The 23,583-nt window shown below is 43.1% G+C and overlaps 1 protein-coding gene across 5 annotated transcripts in view; it reads left to right on the forward strand.

Annotated features, from left to right (window-relative positions):
• Window positions 1-23,583, forward strand: part of LOC105281720 (segmentation protein cap'n'collar) — a 95,308-nt gene that overhangs the window by 43,596 nt on the left and 28,129 nt on the right. For all 5 annotated transcript variants that reach the window (XM_011343152.3, XM_011343151.3, XM_011343153.3 and 2 more), the window contains 2 exons: window positions 11,207-11,517; window positions 11,997-12,200. In XM_011343152.3, coding sequence (XP_011341454.1) covers window positions 11,207-11,517; window positions 11,997-12,200 — 515 coding nt within the window. The remainder of the gene's footprint in view (window positions 1-11,206; window positions 11,518-11,996; window positions 12,201-23,583) is intronic.

Consider the following 23,583-nt stretch of genomic DNA (forward strand, 5'->3'; position numbering starts at 1 on the left):
AAAGCCGCGTCGACGTGCTCGACAAAAGGGCCGGATTCCATCTCGACGAGCACGAGCTCGGCTGCGCTGCCGCCGCTCCTCCGCCACGTCCTTCGTACCTCTCAAACGTTTCAATCCTCTATCGGCGGATTAAAACATTAACATAAAACTCGTATTAGAGCCGAGAGCTGCACAGAATGTCGGAGATGACGACAGTCGCCAGTAACGATGAAAAATTAAGTCCGTGGCACATCTCCCGCTTCTCTCCCTCCGTACCTCTTTTAGCTTTTCGAAGTTCTCGCCGACGTACAATGGAGCTTGTCTACAGCCTGTAGCAGTCGTTACCTGGTTGAGATCGCCTCTACGATTTTGTGAGGTTTTTTGCAAATCATGCTAGTTCTATAAGCGGCCGGCGTGCCTCACGCTGCTCGTCGAAACCTCACCGAATTCGACTTTCGACTTTTGCTACCGGATAATAACACAATATGTCCGTTCCTTTCGAGGAGGAGCTTTTCTTCATCGTGCGGCAGTCGTCGTGCATTCATGATCGTAATGATGTTTTCCGAGCCTCTATTGTTACCTAAACGGGTTACGAATTGCTGGAAACGACAGAATTTGTCTTGAGAAATTGTATGCATATTTCCTGCGTTTAAGTGACGCGTGTCTATGTAATTTAAACATTTCTGTCATCATCGAGTAAATCACATTTGAACGTAAAGCATTCTCGACTAAGCCGGATAAAACACGGGCTCGAGTGCGGAAAGAATGCAAAGCCAAACATTAAATAAACAAAAGACTGTGCTGCTGGGACAGTAAGGCGAGGTTCTTGTAGTAGAATCGTGTTGATTTAGGATAGATATGTATCAGACCGCGTGGGCTAAGGTCAGCCTGTCACCTGAAGTACCATTAGCCCTTTCCAGACACCCTCTCGGTTCTACCTCCAACCTCCAACCTGTCATTAATGCATCAAGGAATTTTTTGTTGACGGACTTTCCCGAGAATTTCTCGCGAGCAATAAAAGCAACGGCCATTTTGTATCAATCGGATGTCGGAATGTTAAGTAGAAGCGATAATAGCACTTATTTAGAAGGCGCAGTAGTAACTACAAGATTCATTACGATTCAATTGGCATTCGTTATATTCCTAAGAAATCTGGTAAAAAAAGTGTTCATCGAGAAAGGAATCCGCAACATTGCTGTTTCATTCTGGCGCTATTGCTATTTGAGGTAAACATAACGGACATGGAAACCAAAAATGCAATTGAAGAGATGCGAACAACGTAGCGCAAAATGTTACATATTTGAATGCCGATATTTGAAGATTGAAGACAAGACTTTATACACACTTTTCTAAATTAATTGAAATAATGCCGAGTATGCACACGCGACTCTACATTAATTAGAAAAGTTTCTCTCGCACAAGCTGTGTAAATTACATTTTAATAAAGTCCTCCATTTATCCAGAAGGGACGAAAGTTTTTTTCATATACGCACAAGATGATAATATAATATAGTTAGAGATTGACCGATTTAAAATCTGTTTTGTCATGTGGGTTACTGTGTCCCGTGGAAGAATTTGTGCATCACTACAACTTGCAACAAGGAACTTTGGAAGTCAGACTGAGACGTGTTTCAAATCAGCACTTGCAAGTTAGAGGCCGTTGATTCTGTGCAATGTGCAGCAAGTTGTGAAGTCTGCAAGAACGCATGTAAACAAATCATTATTACAGAATTTACACCAATTGAAGTAAGAATTGAAGTAACATAACAATATATATTTTCAACAAATCGACGTATCTATTGAATCTATTTACTCTCACACTGAGAAAAATTTCCATCGGATAAACCATCGGATAACCGATTGTTAATTTTGTTTAAATGATTAAACCTATTAAATAATGGATAAGTACACCGATTATCTTTATAGGATATGTTCAATCATCTTCTTTGTCTTGTCTTTATTTTTGTCTCTGTTTTAATATAATTTAATCGGATTTCGTTTGTTACTATGTAATTGATTATCCGATTAGATATTTTTCTCAGTGCGTATAAATATACACTATCCAAATTATTTCTTCTCTAAATATTAGCAAAGATAAATCAAATTTCTTCAGCCATAGAATTCAAATTTTATCTCAGATTAAGCCAATCTGAACATTGTACGTCTACCTGCTGTAAAGCGCGTTATCCTGGACATAAAGCCGCGATAGCATCTGTCTCGCGAGAGTCATGTTCCGCAAGCCGACGCTCGACCATTCCGCTTGTGCGAGGTACCGGATAAATCGGGGGCTTTATTGGACAGACGATTCTTGTTGCAATAAAATATTCCTTAAGCGAGCTACTGCAGTTTACGCGATCCGATTCGTACGACAAGCTGCATATCGGGAACCGTCGCTTCGTGTCTGGCTGGCTGCCGACGCCTGCAATATGACGGGCCGAGCCAGGCCAGGCCAGGCCGGAAGAAGATCCGTAACGGGAGACGAAGTTTTCGGAAGTCAAAATGAGAAAAATGCACCTTCTAAGCATGACTCGACTACCGCGTAGCTCTCTCGTGATGGTCATCGAAAAGTGCAAGCTAGACACGAAGAGAGAACGTCATACTATGAGGTGGCAACAATGCTCATTGACGGCCACCGCCAGATCGAGAATGACTCGTACGGATAAGGTATTGGCGAGGTTTCTGACCTCGTTTTCAGAATTCTTCCTTGAGTATGAGTAGTCTTCAGTTTATCCTGTTTTCTCATCCGTTATTCCTGTTTTCTTAGTGAAACGGGAAAATTCGAATTCCCGCGATTGGCTTGGCTCTTTATAGCTTTGTTTTTCGTTCTGATTTCAATTTTATATATTTTGATGCTTTTATCTGATAATAATTGTACGTATCAGTCAAAATTAAGTGACTGTTCTTGATAAATGCAAGAGATTCATGCTTTTGCATACAATTATCTTGATAGTGTGCGAATCAGTAAACGATGAAAAGCTCGGTGCAATTGCATTTCTAGTTTTTTTTGTTAGTTTTAAAGAGAAATTTATTCTTTTAATACTTAATATTATAATAAAAAGATTATAAAAGATGTTAAGTAATGTTTATACATATCGGTATATATTTCAAAATATCAAATGCGAATGTAGATGTGGCAAACGGTATGGTAAGTGCAAATACGTGTTCCATCTAAGAGACACAGGTCTATTAATTGCAACCATATCAATTGCACTATTTGATGTAGACTTTCATGTTTACTTTCACGATTACCGAACCGTATCATGACGTATTCACGGATCCGCGAACTGTTTGCTCGAAAGGAGAGGTGTGACATCGTTTTTGTGAGCGATTCGATTACGCGGCATGTCCGTTGTCTGAACGATGACCAACGTTTTTCAGTCGCCATTATTCCCTTAATTATGTTACCTTACCGTGAATTTCGATGCTCAAGTTCGTTGTACGACTGCAATTCACGCTGCATTGTTAGTCAAAACGCTTATTGGTGTCCGAAACGTACAAAATTTTACCGTAACCGTGAAAACACCTAAAAACTTCAGGAACCACTTTATTATAAAGTTTCCTGTGATCGATGTAAACAGGGGATTTGCAGAGAAAGTAATCTGAAAGCTTAGGTGCGACATCAAAATAATAAAGTAGTGTTCGTCGACGTGACTTGTCACTGATTTGTACCACTATTCCATACAACGGCTCATCATGAAGTAGTGTGACGCTTAGAAGTGATCGCGCAATTTTTACTTTCGACGGTAAGAATGATGAATTCATTACTTTGCACGTTGCCGAACGATACAACGTAATCACCGTGTCAAATGTGTACTAAAGGAACACAGGTAGATAGGTTTGAGCGGCTTCTCGACGGCGAGTATCGCGTTTTTGAACAGCGAGCTCGTATTACGTTTCTGACGAGAAAACGAAGAGAAAAAGTCGAAGAGAGCATATTGGTGTCAGCCGACGTTCCGGAACGAGTCTGCAATATTGGCGGAATACTGAAAAGCACAAGTTCATGCAGCTACTATTATTTATCGACTGCATAAGGTGTCTCTGGCTGCGTTCCTTGGGACAGTTTTACAGGATCAACTGCACATTGTTGGGTCATATAGTTTCGTCGACGGTGCCATAGTTCGTTCGCGGCGACGCGCTGGCAGATACAGTGATTTGCACTTATTGGTTAATAAATCAGCGCTATGGCGCTACGTTTGCCATTAAGTGTCGATATTCTTCGACATATTCATGATGAGTGACGTCGGTGCGGTGTAAAATGAAGCAGCTCGTTCCGAGTAGTCTGGAGCGATTCGCGAAATCGTCTATAGAAAACGCCACGTCGTTTTTTAGATCTTAATTCTGGCAAGAAGCAACTATTGATAGTGAGCAAAACTATATTGAAGCGACACTGAGTTTGGCCCGATCACCACATTTCGCATTATACGACCAAGGTGTTGATAAATTGCTACCCCAAGCACAATTTGGAATTGATTTTAATTTATAAACTCTTTTAAAATCCTTTTATCACCTTTTTATGAAGAAAATAGAAGATCTGAAGGTTACAGAGAAATAATCGCTTAAATGACCATTTAATAGTATTCATTACTACCAGATATAATTTACTCAATTTATATAATTTATGTCCAATTGTCTCGATATTTTATAAATAATTTATTGTTGCGCTATAATCGATCGAAAATAAGAAATTATGTGAGATTGTCACGCATGGTTACAAAATGTAGTTTCTCAAGATATCCTACTACTACTACTGTCAAGTAGCATGAAAATACATAATGCGCATATTAAGTATAGGCTCTATCGGTGACAATTATGAAATTATTCCAGTATATGACGGCGGATCTCGAACCGTGCTCGAATGAGAGTGACGACACAAGAATAAAGGGTATCAATGGAGCGGGCATTTGACAGGATTTAGATAGCATCTTAACAGCGGCGGTTTACAAGCTTTATCATCTGACGGTTTTAACCTAGTGACTGGCTCTTGGAACGGCTAGTCACTGTGAGGACTAAATAGGCATGTGTTTATATGAACGTACAAAAACAATGCTAACACTAAATCATAACAGCAGTGGATTTCTTTCGATAAGTTTTGTAAGTTGCTGCTATGATTTTCATAGAATTTTCTCGTTTTTATACTTATTCTATAAAACGTTATGGATACTATCATTTAGATTGCTCTGTGACTGTATGCACAATGCAGATAGCAACTGGTATCATATCGGAAAGCATTGGAGTTTATCACAAACGAAATTGAAATCAACCTTTCATATAATTTTAATAATTTAAAGTGGGATTAATCGCACATTTAACTGAGATTAAAATTATATTGAAATAAAATTCCATTCGAAATATAAGATTTTAACAAAGTTGCTTAATCTTTAATTTTTGTCATTGAAATCACAATTTATAGCTTTTCAATTCAGGCATATAAATTTTCGTAATATATTTTCGAAATATATAATCGCAACTCTAGATCGATTTATCCCTTTAGAAAAAAATGGAGGACGGTATTACGCAGAACTGATTCCCATCGCCACCAATATTACGACAAACGCTATTGGAGCAATTGGCGTGGTCCCCGGAGCGAGAGGGAGGGTTGCTAAGAGTTGGGGGATGACTCGCGGGGCTATGCCAAGGCAAGATGCACCCCTGACTAAACCCGTGGCACGGCAACGTCGAGCGGATCAAGCCCGGGTATACGTTCCCGGGTCGCAGTGGGGAGCCGGAGAATGGCATTACGGGTAGAGGAGACCTTCCCTCCCTTCCCACCTTCACCTCGGAGCCGCGCATTGTCTGGCAGCCATATTGGAGTAACAGCCAACCCCGTCGTGATTGGTCCGTTTTTTAACGGCGAGCCCGTGGCTTGGCACAATACTCGGCCAGCCCGTGGTTAGGCAATGCTTGGCTACACGATAGTCTATCAGTCGACTCCATGCTGCGCCCGCTTCGAACTCGTCTGTCGGCGGTGCCCGGCGTATTATGACTCTCCTCAAGATCGGATCGTATAACGCAGAGGCGATCCGTGCCACGGCGCGATAAAGGACAATCTCCCCCGTTCAGTCCCCGGTCCGATTGGTGCGCGTCGAGTTTTCGCGGTTACTTCCCCGTCCCGTCCGTCGGAGGTCTTTGGCCGATGATGATGATGATGACGATGACAATGATGATGATGATAATGATGATGACGATGATCTAAGATCACTCGCGCGATACCACGTGCAGCAGCGCTAGTGTTGTTACATCCACAGGCGCCTAAAGTACGCGCCGGGAATCAGCGTGCACCATACCGGGCTTCCGCAAGTGCGGCCAAGTTGTTCGCGCAGTAGACGTCCCGTTCTCCAACGGACAACACGTCGAGCACTCTCCACGCATCGAGGGATCGATGTTCCGGGGAACGCCGTCACCGTTCGGGACGCGGATCCGCCAGGGTGAAACCATGTGTCCAGTGCGAGGACACGAGTCGCTAATTGCCCGCGATTCGTGCAAAATGGTTCAGTGACTAGTACGAGGTACTGCCGCTCTGTGCTTGTGGTTACTGTTGTGAACTACGTGTTTGGATTACTTTGCGAATTCCCTTCTGCGCCCTGGATAGGATCTATCGGATCAAGGTATGGGAAAGCATCAAGCGGAGTGCGTACTACGCGTCGTACTCGGAAGCGCGACTCGAAAGATTGCATAACGCGAGCACGTGTAGTTGCTTTAACTGTGATTTGTCTTAATCGCCGCGACTCGACGACGAGCGTGCGACGTGCTGTCATTGAGACTCGCGTTTCGTACAAGCCTAGTGTTGCATCCTGGTGTCACGAGCCGACTAATTCTACTCAATTAGTAATAATAATGCACGTGTTTTGATGATTAGAAATAATTGCGGTTTATGAATATTCCAAGTACACGATCATGCCGAAGTGAGTTTATTAGTAACAGAGTGAGAGTCTCAGAAGAGTTGCGAACGGCACTGTTTTCTCGATAGAAAGTCTCATGCGACGGCTGACTGATGATCACAGTTGTGCCTGTCTTTTGTTATATTAAATATGATACTTTTAGAAAATCGACAGTATCAAATCTTATATATTGCAAATTTAAATACGAGTTCTATTTAAATAAAAGAGTAAATTTATTAAACTAGCATAGGGTGATACGTATTTATTAATTAATCAAACAAGGAATTACAAATATTACAATTTATAATATTTTATAATCGTAATAACACTATCGCAAACAATATTATCTTTCTTTCCTTGGAAGACTAGATAAAACGCTCAATCACTTTTTCGTTAGGATTTACATGAATCGCGTTAAATTTCTAACGAGCTCCCGTGTTTGGCTTAAAGGATCAGTTGAGAAGCTTTTAAAAGACACGAGATATGATAAGTATAAGACACATTGGGGACGCGTCCATCCAATTGACCGAACAGTTCGCACACTCGTCCAACAAAACGAGGCTCGAAGAAACTGCCGAGAGTTCGACGGCGATCAGCGGCAGGATTGATGATCGCAATTACGATTTATCGTTCACGGCAGGTGACGCGCGACGATTCGCGCGCGCTCCTTCGGCTTCAAATGAGACGTCAAGCTCCGTTCCGGAGTTAACATCGGTGACCGGCACTCACATCGTCACCCCTTGTCAAGGGGTGCGAATGAGATTGTCGCGGCAAATACACACGTAGCTACACTGCACTACACACGTCTATCTGTCACCCCCCGGGAAAATAGGACAGTCGTGCTGGCGCATTTGGACACCGAAGGATTCTCTTCCGGCGTCGTGTCTGCGAGCGAATAGAAAGCAAACGAACGGTTGCGCGGTTCTCGCAGTACAAGAGGATCGTTGGCACCGAAAATTCTGTCGAGTAATGCAAGAATTATTATCCAACGCGGCGTACCGCCAGGACGAGAGGGAAGAAAAGAGTGGCAGGGGAGAAAGGGCGGGGGTTGGAAGAAAATGATCGTTAAGCGTGCGCGCGAAATATGAGAAATGATCTGTCGACGTTCCCGTGGCCATGGAAAAAGCCGAACTCGGGCTTCAAAGAAGCCGTGGAATTGAAAAAGCCGAAGGGCGCGCCATCAGATGCAGCGTGATAGGGCGAATTCCATGCGACGGTCTCTCGGTCGCAGGAAAATTCATTCCGACGGCGAGATCTTGAGTCTCGAGGAAAAATGAGGCTTCTTCTTATTTACTCCTTGAACTATTCGTAATCGTTAATAATTATTTAATTCAATGAGAAACATACACCTTAAAGTTTGTCCGACAGTTTTATAGCACACACAACAACAAATATATTACTTTGTTTTTATATTGAAAAGCTCATATGTTATATTTATTGCTCATGGCAATGTAGATCTATTAGAAGAAAGAAAAATATGTATGCTAAAGTTGAAGAAAGAAATATATGTATGATAAAGTAATATAACTTTAATTTATAATATATATTTGACAAACGAGATTCATATTTTGTATCGGATGAGAATAATTTTGTACATACGTTAATCATATAAATCATTTAAAAAATAATTAATATTTCCTGTTATTTTACCCTCTTAATCTACAATATTTCGAAATTACTATTATGTCAAATTTTGCTTCATATTTATCTCAGAAATTATTTCTTTTGACTGAACAAATTAAGTAGCTAAAAGAAGGAGTAACTAAAAGAATTGTATTACGAGACATTGCAGTCATTTCTTTAGCGTTCACATACTTATAAATTTCCATTGTGCGAATAAGGGCACAACAGAAATTGCATTCTGCAAATACCTGTTACAACCGTGGTGAGAGAAGCCGATGAAGCAGCGCAATAATAAAAGTCACAAAAAGTTGCGCTGCGCTGGTTAAAAATTGTGCTTGTACCAATTATGCGTGGTAGTGCATACTTTGACGCGCACGTAGTTGAAAGTAATTCCACCACGTAATTCCCCTGGGCTAAATAGGCTTTACGTCGAACGGGAAGAGGGGCTGTTCCGACTTCCCTCAAATTATAGGCGGCCATTATCGCGCCGGTCGGCCTCGCATTTGGGCCAGACAATGGCCGCCACCACTCGTTAATGTAATAGGCATCCGAAAGGTGCGATCTCTTTCTCTCTCTCTCTCTCTCTCTCTCTCTCTCTCTCTCCCTCTTTGGCACCTCGTGGCACCGGCACTCACCGGTAGAAGCCGCGCAGGACGAAAATCCTCCTCTTCCACGGCCAACCTGTCTGTCGTTTCGTCGGGAGGGCCTGACCGTCTGGATACCAGGCAGCCCCCGAAGAGGAATTATTATTTTATGAGATTATTATCTCTAATAACATCGCTCGGCTGTGGGGAGAAAAAGGAGTACCTACGCTTTTATGCTCGATGGAAATGTTCACACGTAGAAGTAGCTCACTCTAGCTGCTCGATATTATCGACGTTTCGTCAAAAATCCAGGTAGGGACTCTGGGAGCCCTTTTACCTGGTACCTGTGGTCGCGTGCAATATTCTGTGACGATTGATTGTTATAAGTACGAAAGTAAGACACGCAAAGCAAGTCAAATATAATTATTTGAACGACGATATTTGATAAAAGAATTATTATATTATATTTTATGAATGTAATGAAATTTTTAAGACGTTATTGTTTAAATTTATGGATATTCAGTTATTACGCATTGAATTTTATATAAATCAAGTTATTAATCTCGTTCATTCGCGATTATGAATATGAATTTATTAAATAGTATATATTATCGCGTGCGCACACAAGTAATTATGACAATTAATGACGTTTATATTGAATATTCTTGGTACATGATAAAAATAATTGTATTAATCTAGTAATTTCTTCAATTAAAGCATAATTTCTTACGACATGCCAATTATTTTTCTACTAAAACAAATTCTAATATTTTTGTTCGGCTGTGCTTTAACATAGGTTTAAATCGTTGAATGTGGAATCAATGAATTTTTGGAGAGAAACCGTTCGAATATAAAAATGTTATCTGTCAGTCCAAAACATATGAGAGTACATTGCGTTAACTATCCGTTGCATATTCTAGAAACGTGTGAATAATTGGAGTAGACTTGTCCGTGTCATCTTTCATGCTTACGCAAGGAATGAAACGACGGGATCGCGCGATTGGCCGAAGGGCGGGAACATGTGCGGGGTTGCTCAAACAGCAGGTGGATCTTTAACACCCCTTTGTCGCTCAATTAGTTACGTTTTTTCCTCTCGCTCTTCTCCCGAAAAATTTTACCTGACCATCGCTAGAGCTACCAGTTCTCGAGCGCCGCGTTTCGAAACGAATACATTCCTGTCGAGTCATAAGTTTACTTGAAACGTTCTGAATTAATTTTCTCTCACAACTTTCATAATAAAGCCACAATAAACTAATAATTTCCGTGTTACTAATTAGTTTATTTAATAGTGCGTGACAAATACTGATAAGTATAACAAACAGATAGTAATAACTATGATAATTATGATGATTTTAGTAATTATAAAGAACTAAAATTTATTGAAAGTTGTTTAAGTCTCCAAGTAATGAGAGCTTTTTCGACAAATCACGATTATTTTCGCATCACAATACACATATAAATTGGTAGATATAAATAAATTCTAAGAAAATGTTTTATGCATTAATTAATTTACTTGCGTGCTTCTAGTTATAAATGTCTCATATTGCATAAACGTAACGTGATTAAGATGCAAACACATTGTTGTCGACACATAAAACACGAACGCTTTTGACTTTCAGACTATTAACGATGCAAAAAACGTAAAAATATGCGAATAGCTTATATTACTCACCAATCTAAATGCGAAAAACGAACACGTGTGCGATTGTCTTACGTTCTAGTAAAACAACGACATAAAAATACATTGGTATTCGTGAAAATGTAATCCTATAGTAGTTATGCTGTCGGATGAAAATTATAAAAAATTATAGAATGCATATAAGGAAACCTGTAGTAAAACAATTGTCAATGACGTGTCAGAACAAAGTTGCACAATAGGGCAAATGAGAAACATTCCTGGACAACATCGTGCTATGCAATCAGGCGACTAATTAAATATATCCTCGAATGATCTCTGCGTGAACCTTGCGACTGCACGGGCACGCGAACTTGTTTACGCTCGCTTATGTTTCGTCACCTGCCGCTTTCCGAAACATCGCGTGTTTTTCGCGAGGAATCGCACAATGTCGGAAACGCGCCTTTCTTTCGAGCCACTTCTGCCACATATTTCCAACATGACAATGTCTGTTTCCATTTTCACAGGCGAGTACATCCTCAGTTCTGGCAGCCAGAACGGAAGCGGAAGCAGCGTCGTCGAGAAGAACGATCCGCTTCTCAACGAAGCGTCGTTGGCTTTAGACAATCATCCCTTGGCTGATTTGGCCGATGATTCTCTGGGACTAAACGACACCTTAGGACTCGAGCATGCATTTACCTCGGACCTGCTTGGAGGTAGTCTGTTGGAAAACGCCAGCGTAGAAGGTCTCCTCAGCAACGATACCCTGGGCTTACCCGACGAATTCAATCTCGAGGAGGCGCTTCAACTCGTTGGCCTCGATGAGGCTCAACCAGAGGTTCGTGATATTTCGCCGTTTCTATCTGGAGAGATGACGAAAACTTCTTGAGGAATAAGCAATACATTTTCTGAATGTTCCGTTTATTTTTGAATTCTGAAACAAATTATTTTGTCTAATTAATTGCGAATCTTTACTTGCTTCTACTTTATGTCACATCAATCCAATAATTTGCAATGCTATTAATTTTGTCATTAATTGAATTATTTATCAATTGCAACTCGAGGAAATCAGTATAAAGGTTACTTTAATTTTGTTTCAGCAACAATAATTTCCAAAGCTCTTTTTTCAGTTATATAATATTACGTAAAATTTCTCTTATAACAAGCCTGATGATGTTTAAATCTTTTATAAATAAAAAAGGTATTAATATAAACCACGTGCACGTTGGGATATTTTTCATTTCGCGTTCCCTTGCTTGACGCGGCTGCGGCGTCGATCGCGATCGTCGTGATCATCATTGAAGGATTGATTATCAGGAAACGAAGCCGGAAGTGAAAAAGAAGAAGAAAGAGGATACCGAGGACTCCGCAAGTGCAGAGGACGACATCGCCGTCACCGCCTCGAGTAACGCCGAGGTCGCAAAGTCATCTAGGTGCGAGGATACCGAGACCGGCGACATGATTCACACGCAGTTTCATCATCCCCATCATCCCCATCATCCGCACCACCGCTCCTTCCAGGTACGTGTGACCCTGATTTTATCGTCCGTAGGTTAAAACGCGTACCAGTGCCTCTCATTATCACTGTGCATATAGTGTCATCATGGTGTTGTGACAATATAACGTTTTATTTTTACAAACTACACAGGCTACCTATTAAACATGTGTACGTGTCGCCTAAGTAAATTGATGAAAGACCATCTTGAGCTACTCGCTGCGATCTTTGTACGAGTTTGTCGTGGACGTTGAATTATCATAATAACAGTCGTATCATCTGATAAAACATTCTGATGTTGCGCGACAAGTCTCTTCCATTATGAACCATCACATCCAAAGTACTGATCTGATTTAAACTTATTTCGTGCAGAGATTGTGCACATTCCAATCGCATTTTGTAGAGAAGATCTCTCAGTTTCGCTATAATAGCGAGTTTTGCGTCGAACCGACTTTTGTGCCAGACTCTTAAATGTTTCCCGCGATATGCGCGGCCCGCAGCTTTGAGAGACGCTGAAAGCGGCGACGCGGTCGCCGCGGCACTCGCGATTTTTCGACATTCCGTTAATGAGAGGTTCGGAATGGCGCGATGATACCGCGAGGGGCAGCGGTGATATACGAAGTAGGAAACAAACGTCGGCGAGATAAGAACGTGCGCGCGGAGTCGCGTAGTAAGAGCGGCGTTTACGGTCCATAAACGGGACACTCTTTATTTACAGCGTCGACCGCGAAAACACCGGTGCAGCTCCATTCCTGCGGTCCCGCAACCACCCCCGGGGTCTTCCGGCAATTACACGTCATAACTGCATTTTAACGTAACGATGTCGACGAATGCGCAAGAACGCGTTAAAAATGGATTCGCGCCTCTCGCCGCGCGGAAAGTTTGCTTTATACAAATCCTGATTCTCGGAATCATTATTCGATGCATCATGCGAGTGAAAGAAAGCGCACGAACGAGAATCCTGTTTCGACCGTAACATTCAGGCGTTTTTCTCTCCGCCATACTTTGAATTGTAACTCCATTAACAGTTAATTTTAAACGTGTTTTTCTCATCACTCTAATTACTTTAGGAATACATGTTTGCCGCACAGTATCACAATTTGCAATTTAATAACACGCGATACTGTGCATTTAATTACCATTCTTGATTGGCAACAAGCAACCGCAAAAATGATATACAAAACACCCTATACGTCTCGCAAGGTTTTACGGTTTTAATGCGACTACCTGAACCTGCGTATCGGAGCACGGGTTTTCACTATCTGGCAATCTAACCGCGGCAATCATAGGTGACCATTACTTCTCGTTGTTTTAAAAGGACAGTGCCACACTACCTGCGCCGTGTCCGGCGGCGACCGGATTCGCGCGACGTATTTTTGCAGTTCGCAAAAGGCCAACCCGTTGATTATAATTACCACTTGTCGGTTTGCTTCGTGCCTGCATAGTTTGACTGCTGCAATATCACGCGAATTTTTCCGAGAAAGTTCGTTTGTGATTTATTATTCTTGACACTTTGTTCAAAATACATCGCTACAATCAGCAACTATTTACTCGTATTACTGGATCTTTTATTTAGCGATAATTACAGTATGGATTTAAACACTTTTCGAACAGATTTTTGATGGCAACAACTAGTCATTCAGTTAGTTAGCGCAAATAACAAGTTTTGTAACATAGATAGTAGTTTGAATATTGCATTTTTCAAAAGGGCGCACATTTTTTCTAATTTTAATGCAACTGTATTTTTAAGCTTCTTTTAAATTCTTCTTTTGCTTCTTCAAATGTTATTAATTCTTTCCTAATTCATTATTTCAACACTTTAATTATAAAAGGTTTAATTATAAAAGGTATTACTCGAGCGTGCTTAAGCTCTTACCTGCTCGTTATTACTTTACAGCATTATAGTATTTTATAGCGCATGCAGAACAAGTTCTAGCCCTGAATATATTGCGTCTGTAAAAAAGATATGCTCGTATAACGTGAATTCTTCTCAAGCCACTTGCTTCATTCGACATTTGCATTTTATAAATTATAAATCAAATTTTATCAGATAATCACTACAGGTAAACAACTTACGAGTGGCACCATTTATAGCTATAATAATTAAGCACAACACCGTATTTCTTAATAAATAAATATGTACAATAGCAAAATCCGCATATTTTTAAATGTTGATAAATTTCAGAGACTTTATATTTAAAAAATTTCACAGTGAGATAAACAAATAAATCAATAAATAATGACTGATAATAATAGCATTTATTATTCTGATTTATTCATATACGATTATTATTAATCGCATATAAAAGTATATTAGTTACTTTGTTATGCATATTAATAAATGCTGTGATTTTAATGATAATCTGCGATTATTACTTTGTTGTAAGATACTATTCATTCAGTACTGACCTTATTATCATGTATAATTCTTTGGATGAAAATAATTATACATATGCAACTTTAAATTTTCTCTTCTTATAAAACCATCAGTGCAGATGCATGTATTACGCGATATAATAATTGTCTCTCTTACTACATTTATGACAATTTAGAAGCTTGAAGACAGGAAACACGTGCAGCAGAAAAAACCGGCTTACCTTCGTTGTCGCTTCCAAACTCATTACACGTACAGAAAGAATGCAAATATTCTAATACACACATATCCAAATACAGAAATATTCAAACACCTATACTGTGCACGTAATGCATTTTATAGTCATACATTAATACATTCGCACATCAATCAAACTCCAGTCAATCAATAAAGTTCCAACGACATGCGTGATTAAATTTTGCGCGTGGTCTCGAAAGCCCCATCGACCATCGGTTAACGAGGCATAACTCTTTGGGACACCATGTCATCGCGCAGTCGAAAGCATTCCGGACCCCCATAAAAAGTAGGCATTTCCCCGGACTTGCACTCCGACGTTATCACCGGAGCGCGTATCATACAATGCGTCCCGTCGAGAAATCCGCGTCCTCGTAGGAGAGGACGATCGTGACAATGACCTACCCAGATACTCCGCGACGGGTCCATCCAGCGAGACGTGACGCAACGACGCATACGTGTACCGCGGAATCGTCGCGTGCACGTGGAGGAACACATCTGAGGAGACTCGCCAATGGGAGAGGTGGCCGCACGAGCCCCTACTACCGCGGTGAACCGCGCTGGACGCGATCGCAGTGTTGTGATCCTGGCCGTCGGCGCCGACACTCAACGGACGACACGCGGCTGGAAGTGAGCGCGAACCTCGCGGAAAAGTTGGCGGAAGAGGTGCCCCTCCGGGAAAAGGCGGTCCCGTGGCAGACGCGCGGATAAACGGTTCCGGAAGGTTCTCCACTCCACAGCGATTCTGCTTCTGATGGTGCGCCGCTCGAACCAGCTTCTGCCTCGAGTCAGGAAGAACTGGATCCCAAGGTAGACCGCCGAAACCGCACGTGCGAAGAAGCAGTCGATTTGTCCACTCAGACAGAAGCTGCCAAGAGGAAGCTCGTGTTGCTGTCGATGAAAAACTGGTTGTAAAATGAGGACGTTGGACTTCCGCGATCAATCCGTCCCAGCCTTGTACGCCTGACGAAACAGACTCTTCTACGAAGTTCGTGATTTACATAGAAATCTCTCACACGCCTGTGGTTTAACCTCGTGGATCTCGACGTTACGTGAACGCCAATCCTATGATGCGTAATGCGCTATCGAGTCTGAGATTAAACTATGTGAAAGACGCAGGCCTGCGTGTGATAAAGCCACCTAGCACAATGGCTATCCCCACGAAACGCACCACGTTCGCCTGTACGAAGCGGTACGAAGCGATTTGAACGAGGCCAAGAAACCCTTCTCACGTCACTTCACGGGACCGCCCACGTTGAACACACAAATCCTCGCTATTCGTGCTATTCAGTATGATATTTTGTGTATCGCAGAATCGCTGGTGGGCTGAGCTATTCGTCTGAAATAATACTCCGCGATAGGATAATATAGTGCAACAACAAAAATAGCTGATTAGAGACTTGATCGCGATTCGCGAGTCGAATGTGCGGTTCCCGTAAAGATAATTGTTATCAGAGTATTTAATAAGTCTGACGTTAGTACAAAGACCGGTGCGCATCACGTGTGTAATTCGTATTGCGAGTGAAGAGAGTACACATGAACGACGTGCAGCAAGCCTTCGTCAAACCTCATCCGCAGACGAACGAGCACACGTGGCAAGGGAATACAGAATGTTGGAGTCTGATACTGGACGAAGGTCTTTTCCAGGTAGACTGCATTAATTGCGCAATACTTATCATGATAACGAAGTAAAAATTTATTACGCGATAACAGGCGATAGCTGCTGCCACACGTGCGGAATGAGTGCAAGAATCAGCAAAGATTAGCGCGAGATTTTTTCTGTGAATGATAAAATATATCAGAATTAATAATTGGAAATGCGTGTAGCATGTCAGAATCGTTATGTGTCTACGTTACAACAAAAATGAACTTGTATACATAGAGAAACTCCATCAAACGTAAAACAAAATGGTAAAAATGATATCACAATGCAAACACAATGCATACGGAATTAATCGCGATCATAAAGAAAGTCATATTTTATCAAGAGATCTTCTAAGCGTCACAATGAGAGTTCATCGCGTACACACGTCATAATAGCTACGTCAGCTGAAAATATTCAACACTTGTGGTATTTAAAGGACAGCGATATTTAAATATCGCTGCTCACGAGTGCCTGAGTTTTAACATCCCTTCGTTTCTGGTATCAAGCGCATTCAAGCGGTTTTATTCGCAGAAATATCAAAGCGCGCGGTCTGGACATCTCGCTGAAATTCGTTTTCGTATTGTACGCGCGCACAGTAGAGACACACGCACACGCACGCACGCACGCACACACACACAGTCTCATGCGACCTTGCGTCCCGCGTGCGCGCGTGTAGAACTGTCATTACAACGCAACCGCCGCCGGTGGTGTATTACACGCTCCGCGCGCCGCGTCCGCGCGCGGGACTCTCAATACGTAATGAGTACACGAAATTAATATATTCCTACGCGCGCCCGGGACCTTTGCCTACGGGGAAGGATGTGTCGTGCGTATTATGTGGAAGGCTTACGCAAGAAAACGCGCCGTCGCCGCTCGCGAGCCATATCATTTTTGGAGCTCCTCTCTCACGCGACCGTCGTATTAACACTGACCTCAGTCACCTGTAATTGCTACGTGTTACCGTATACACCGAGATACAAACGACGTACACGTAATGCGACCCATTACAGTCGGACGGCACATGTCCCGGTGTATCGTCGGATCTTCTTTTTTTCCTCACGGACGAGGAGGACGGTGCTTCTGCGAAAGCGAGATCCTCGGGTACGTGTCGTCGTCGTCTCGGTCTTACGCGTTGCCTGTTTTTGCGCGATCTGCTTCCGTCGAAGATGGTTCATAGTTCAGCGCGCGCGAGTATCGCCGAGACATACATTCGCATTTAAGAACGTTTAAGAAACCTCGTTCGCTGATCGACTTTGTTCGGTAGTCTTGAAAGTTGGTGCGGCACGTTCAATGCTGATTCTTCACTCGTATACATTATGTAGATGTTTCTTTTTGTGTGCACATCTTTTGTAGACGCAAGTTTTTCCAAGGACGTTTATACACACATCAACAACGCGTGTAGCAAACTAGAAAGACTTTGGAAATTCTATAGATTTGTTTACACAAGTAAAACTAATTTATTGTATTTCCAACATTTTGTAAAATAACTTTCAGTTTGTAAAATTGCTTGTGCAAATTCTGTGTCGAAAGTCTTTCTAGAAGATGTGGTATCAACGAAATAGGAATTCGACGGGTACCTTCTGCCTTTCTGTCCGAAATCTTACGATCTCGGAGCCTTAAGCGGCCGGAAAGCTTCAAGTGGCCAGAGTTGTGACAACAGAAAGACCTCCTGAAGTCCTAAGTCGTAATTAAGCGGTCGGACCTTACCGCTCCAGGCAGATTATCTTTTATGGGTTACCAGTGGCGACTTTCTACTTAAACCGCGACCAAGATCAATGTCAATCTGTCGTCATTGAATCGCCGCTTCAAAAACTCTGCTGAAAAGTGTTCGCTGGAAGAAGATCATGGTAAATCGACACTCGTACAGAACCAAACTCGCACAAAACACAGAAAGATGTAACTAAAATAAGCTTTTTGCATTATATAATGCAGCTCATGAAATTATAAAATTCACGAATCTTTATTATTGCATCATTCAGCAAATCGCACGACGAGAATTGACGTGTTGTCTTTAAGAATTATACGAGCGACAGAAATGGACAAATTACTCGAAATAATGCAATGTGATCGACGGGTAACTGCTGTGTTATTTAATTACTGCTTATTATTTAATGTCTGAGACTTAAAGTTTATGCATTGCTGCAAGGTCGACGGGAAATGCATATAAATTGCGCAGCACACAGTAGAATTAATTATAAAAAAACAATTAGTAGTTAGGCACAAGGGTAAAAAGAAGGATATACTCGCCTGCGGGTAACGAACAACTACAAGGAATGTCTCGGAAGTTCCACACGTAAATAATGAGAGAATGAGCTCGAATATATCAAGACGCGGTAATAATTACCGCAGCAACGTGCACCCGCAGGGTCTGACAGACCACATAGAGAATAGAGGAAGCAACCACCATGAGACAATGGCAATAGTCTTTTGACAAAAAAAGAGTCTTTAAGGATCAAAGTGAAAAGAAGCACGTGTTGTGTACCAGCACGCATAATAACAGCATTAATCAACCAGGAAATGCTCTCAAGGAGCTGCGTACAACGCGACTGTACGTAGAATTTCTGCAGTTGGAGCGAGATATCTGATAACCATTAACTTCATACAATAAAGAAAAAATTATTAATAATATGCTATGTTTTCTGCAAATTATTGCGAAGCGTGAAATATGCAAAAACAAGTGTTATATCTATGAGAATATATGTTATTGTGACATAACAAGGTATTTCGTTCCGCGCATCGTGTACATTCAGATGGCCGATATCCTTTAGGTTTAGATATTCGAAAGAAAGGATGTAACACGATCATTAACGTAGATATTGGATAATATTGTAGTTACGGAACGTGTACATGTACAACCAGTGTCAAACAGTATCGGCGAATTAATCATCATCGTTTGTCGCGTTATTGAATGTTCGCGGTACTGAGCCGCAGGCTGCGCCTCGTAATCGAAGAAGCAGAAAACCACCGAATGACCTTTGGCCGTGATTGACGGACTTCTCCGCCGCGTTGTATATCTTTGCACAAGGATTCGCTAGGCCGCGGTGAGCGGCCGGTAGCGCGCTATTTGCCGTGGCACTTGGATATTTGCTTAGAACCTTGAGCGCCGGAGAAGGGCCCTCCAAGTATCCTTGGACTGCCGAACAATATTTACGCATAACACCGGGTTACGAATCGAGAGGGAAGAAAAGTCGGAAGACAGAGGATCTAGGTAGGAGGAGGAGAGACACGACCACGGAGATAAAGGAGTAGAGGGATAGAGAGGATCGTGAGAGAGGGCAATCCGCAGGGTGGAAACGGAGACAGAGACGAGTGGCGGATTGCAAGCCGGAGATGCTGTAAGACGAAATTAATAAGAGAAACGAGATGTGTACTATGGAAATAAGAAAGAGAGAGAGAGACAAGAGGAGAGGCACGAACCAACCGGGCATTAGGCTGCACTTGTGGCGATAGTCGAGGAAGCGAGGAACCCTGTCGGCCCGCGGTAACCCACGCCGGGCATGCATTAATCTGATGACTATGAATCCGAATGAATCATAATTAATATCGCCGTCCATTAGTCGTAAGAGCATACCGGCGACCGCACGGATGATGCGCGCGTCTTTCTCGCGTATCTTTAATTACTTACACGCTGCACCGATGACGCATTGTCGACAGATCGTCGTTTCCGGCCAGCCGCCGGTGTCTCTCGACAAAACGGTGCACATAACATCCGGTATTCATTGAATTCAGAATGGCTGGAAAATTGCCCGCTTATTTGACCCATGCGAAATATTGTTTCTCTGTGCAAGTTTGATTTTGCAGTTTGTCGGTTTCATGAAAGTGTCGAGCTTAACAACGTGGATTTAATGTTTCTTTCAATACTCGCTTTCGAACTGAAAGCAGGTCAACAAGTTTGTCTTACCTGCTATTTTACTAACGTAAAATATATGTGATTTAGGCGGTTTTCAGAACGATTACTATCGTTCAACTCAATTTACTCGATTAAATCACTTTGTCGCAATGATTCACCGTTCACGGTAACGTAGAATTTCATTTCGCTGCAGACGCGTGTTCATAAAATCCCTGATGCACGTCAATTTCACGTAATATCAAAAGTCCTGCGAGAAAGTTAAGTTTTTAGCGCACTTCTGTCGCCCGTAAATTCCTACGTACGCGCACCCCGACCGGGCAATTTTCACCAAGAACCGAGAAACGCGACGGGGCGTCACAGTCCGTTCGCCGTTCGCCAGGATTCCACACAGCTGCTGGACTTATGCGCTGTGAAATGCATAATGCGCCTCCGCGCCGGGGCTATCTAGGATGTGTGAAACGAATTTCTGTCTTCGTGCAGTCATTGAGGCCACGCGCGGACACAGAAGACAAAAGAGAGTCGCTGCATTTGTGCTGCGCGAATCCGGTTCTCTAATATGATTTTCGAGAGTCAGTCAACTGAGAATCAGTCTCCTGTCAAACGTTACGTTCTCGAACGAGGTGCAACGATCCAGCGATAAAGCGTAGGATCCCAGGTGTACGTATGCGTGCACGATTATGAAATGGCCTGAGAAAAACTAGTGACTTCTGACGGAGAGAATGACAAAATCGGGCAAGACAGACAAAATATTTTTTCCACCTACCGCGCCGGATAGAAAAGGTGAGGGCTGAATCCGTATCCATCAATATTTTCATTCACAACTTTCGTGACAGAAACGAGCTCTACCAGCAGTCACGTACGAAAACACGCGCGGCGCGCTGAGGTGAAAAGTAGGTAACTCGAGGTAACTGATCGAGGGTCGTGGAGAGACGGTGAGTTAAACGATGAGACGATGGCAGGTGTCAAACGGTCAGTTGATCACTGTCAAATAGATCGAAATAGCGTCTCGTTGCAACTCGTGCGCGATATTATGTAGACGGAATAAAAACAGAGTTGTGGACGACGATCCCGAATGGAGAGACCGATCGGGTTTTTTGACGTTTCAATGAGAGACAGGTGTAGTGACGAGAAACACGGAGACATGCAACAGGATGTTTCCATCAGAACAAAAATCAGAAAAAAAAACGGAACAACGATAGGCCGTCGATCAAAACATTCGCGAAGCTTGTTTCATTAACAGTTATCAATTATTATCAGTCAGGAATTATTATCGAAGAAACACGATACCGATAAAACTCATTTCAACATTGTTTTCATTGGAAGCACGTCCAATCAAAGCGACACGTGGAACGACAATGTATAAATATGAAAAATAGCGAGATGAGAGTCTGATTATACTTAACTAGCAAACCGAGCGAAGTCGATTTCACACAAATCTCGGACGCACTTGTGCGCGGGCTCTTGTGATGAATTTGATACGCAGATCGGAGATCGCAAGATATTAACGAACGCTAGAAGAGAAAAAAAAGAGTGCATAACTGCGCTGGAGGGAGGGAAAGAAAGGGGTGAAGAGAGAAAGAAAGAGAGAGAGAGAGATCTCGGAAGAAATCTAGCGAGTCCTCGACAGCGCGTTTCAAACATCTGCCAGCGCAGATATCCTTCCTCGCAGCCTCTCGCTGATCCATACGTTCCGCGACGATTCGCACGTGCACATGCACATGCACATGCACGCGCATCAAGCGAGATCGCACGTACATATAGAGATCTGGGAAAATAGCCGCGCGTACATGTGCCGCATATATGAGACTGTGTGCACAACTGTGTGTTGTGGCACATAAATCATAAGCGCCAGTAGCTGTGGAGGAATGCACATAACGTTCGTTTACCGCGCTCGTATAGATACCGATTCGAAACGCGAGTTCTCGTCAGAAGGAACACTATGTCGGGCAATTCTAACGGCCGTCCGATAAATCACGCTTCGCGCGTCAAATCGCGCGATAACAGGCGACGTATCGGACCTATACACGGACGTTTTCTTATAATTTTCTCTGTTTTCTCTATGCGAGAGTTGAATGGATCATTTTTCTCTTCCTCTCTCTCTCTCTCTATGTACATTTCTCTTTCTCCCTCTCGATGTTCGGATAAAGGCTCGAGTAAATCGCCAATTAAACGTTCGCAGTCGCAAATCTCGGCGCGCTCAAATTAATCCGTCCCATCCGCGCGTGAATCTCGGGTTTCTCGCGGCAAGTCTTCGACGACGCCCGTTAACGACGATCTCCGTCACGGATTAATCCGGCTGCGAGCTATAACGAATCTCGAGTATTCCCGGGCGATGATTGAAAACTGGAAGTCGCGTCCGTCGCGCCTCGCCGGACCGGTAATCGCCGCTCATCTCCCCTGGTCTCCCCATCTCGCCGGAGAGAGAAAGGGAGGAAGAGCGCTCTTAAACGCGCGCGCGCACGCTTTTTTCCTATAACTCAATCACGGCCGTTACGTCGAACCGGGATGAGCCGTAAAGTCCGGCCATTAGAAACGCGCGGCGCGTCGTCGCCGCCGCACGACGACAAATCGCTGGTGGAACAAAAGTACCCCGTCCTACATTTCGCGGCGCGGCCTACACGCGGCCGGCAGATGCGCGCTGACAAGCGAGAATCGCGCCTTAAAGGCGTCGCGCTCGACAGATTGCACCGGCCCGACTGATTGATGCGCCCGCGAGCACACAATCCAACGGACTCGGAGCCGAGAGCCGTGCGCGGCACCGAGCGCGCTTCCCTATTCATCTTCTTCTTGCGCTCGAGGCGCATTAGCGACAATACCTGTGTGCATTAAGGCGCCGGTTGCCGGGCACGTACCCCCGCGACTTACGTCCTACTACCGCGCTTACGCGAAACGCGCAGAGCGGTCCCGCGATCTCTCTCCGCTCCGGTCCGCGTCAACGAGCGGACGGGGACGGGGAAATTTCGTCAAACGTACACGCGAGACCGTTCTGCCGCAATTAAGCGGGCAAATCGGAATTCTCCTCGCACGCGTCACGCTGAGGATCCTCTTCGAGCCAGCGCGAGACTCATGAGCGTTTCTCTCGTTGAAGGTGCAAAACGCACACGGAGAAAAATTGAGGAGTGAGGGAGAGGTAAAGCCCGTCCTCGTCGTGACGCACTGTAATAGACACGCAAAAAATATGCAAACAAGAAGCTTGTTATTTATTCTATAATAATAGACAACGTATTATGGAAATCGCATTAATTTGTAAATTTAAAGATCTTTCCGATGCATATCTCGACGCTGCGAGTATCGGAATATCAATAG

The sequence above is a fragment of the Ooceraea biroi genome, chromosome 2, assembly GCF_003672135.1.
Source record: "Ooceraea biroi isolate clonal line C1 chromosome 2, Obir_v5.4, whole genome shotgun sequence".
NCBI lineage: Eukaryota > Metazoa > Arthropoda > Insecta > Hymenoptera > Formicidae > Ooceraea > Ooceraea biroi.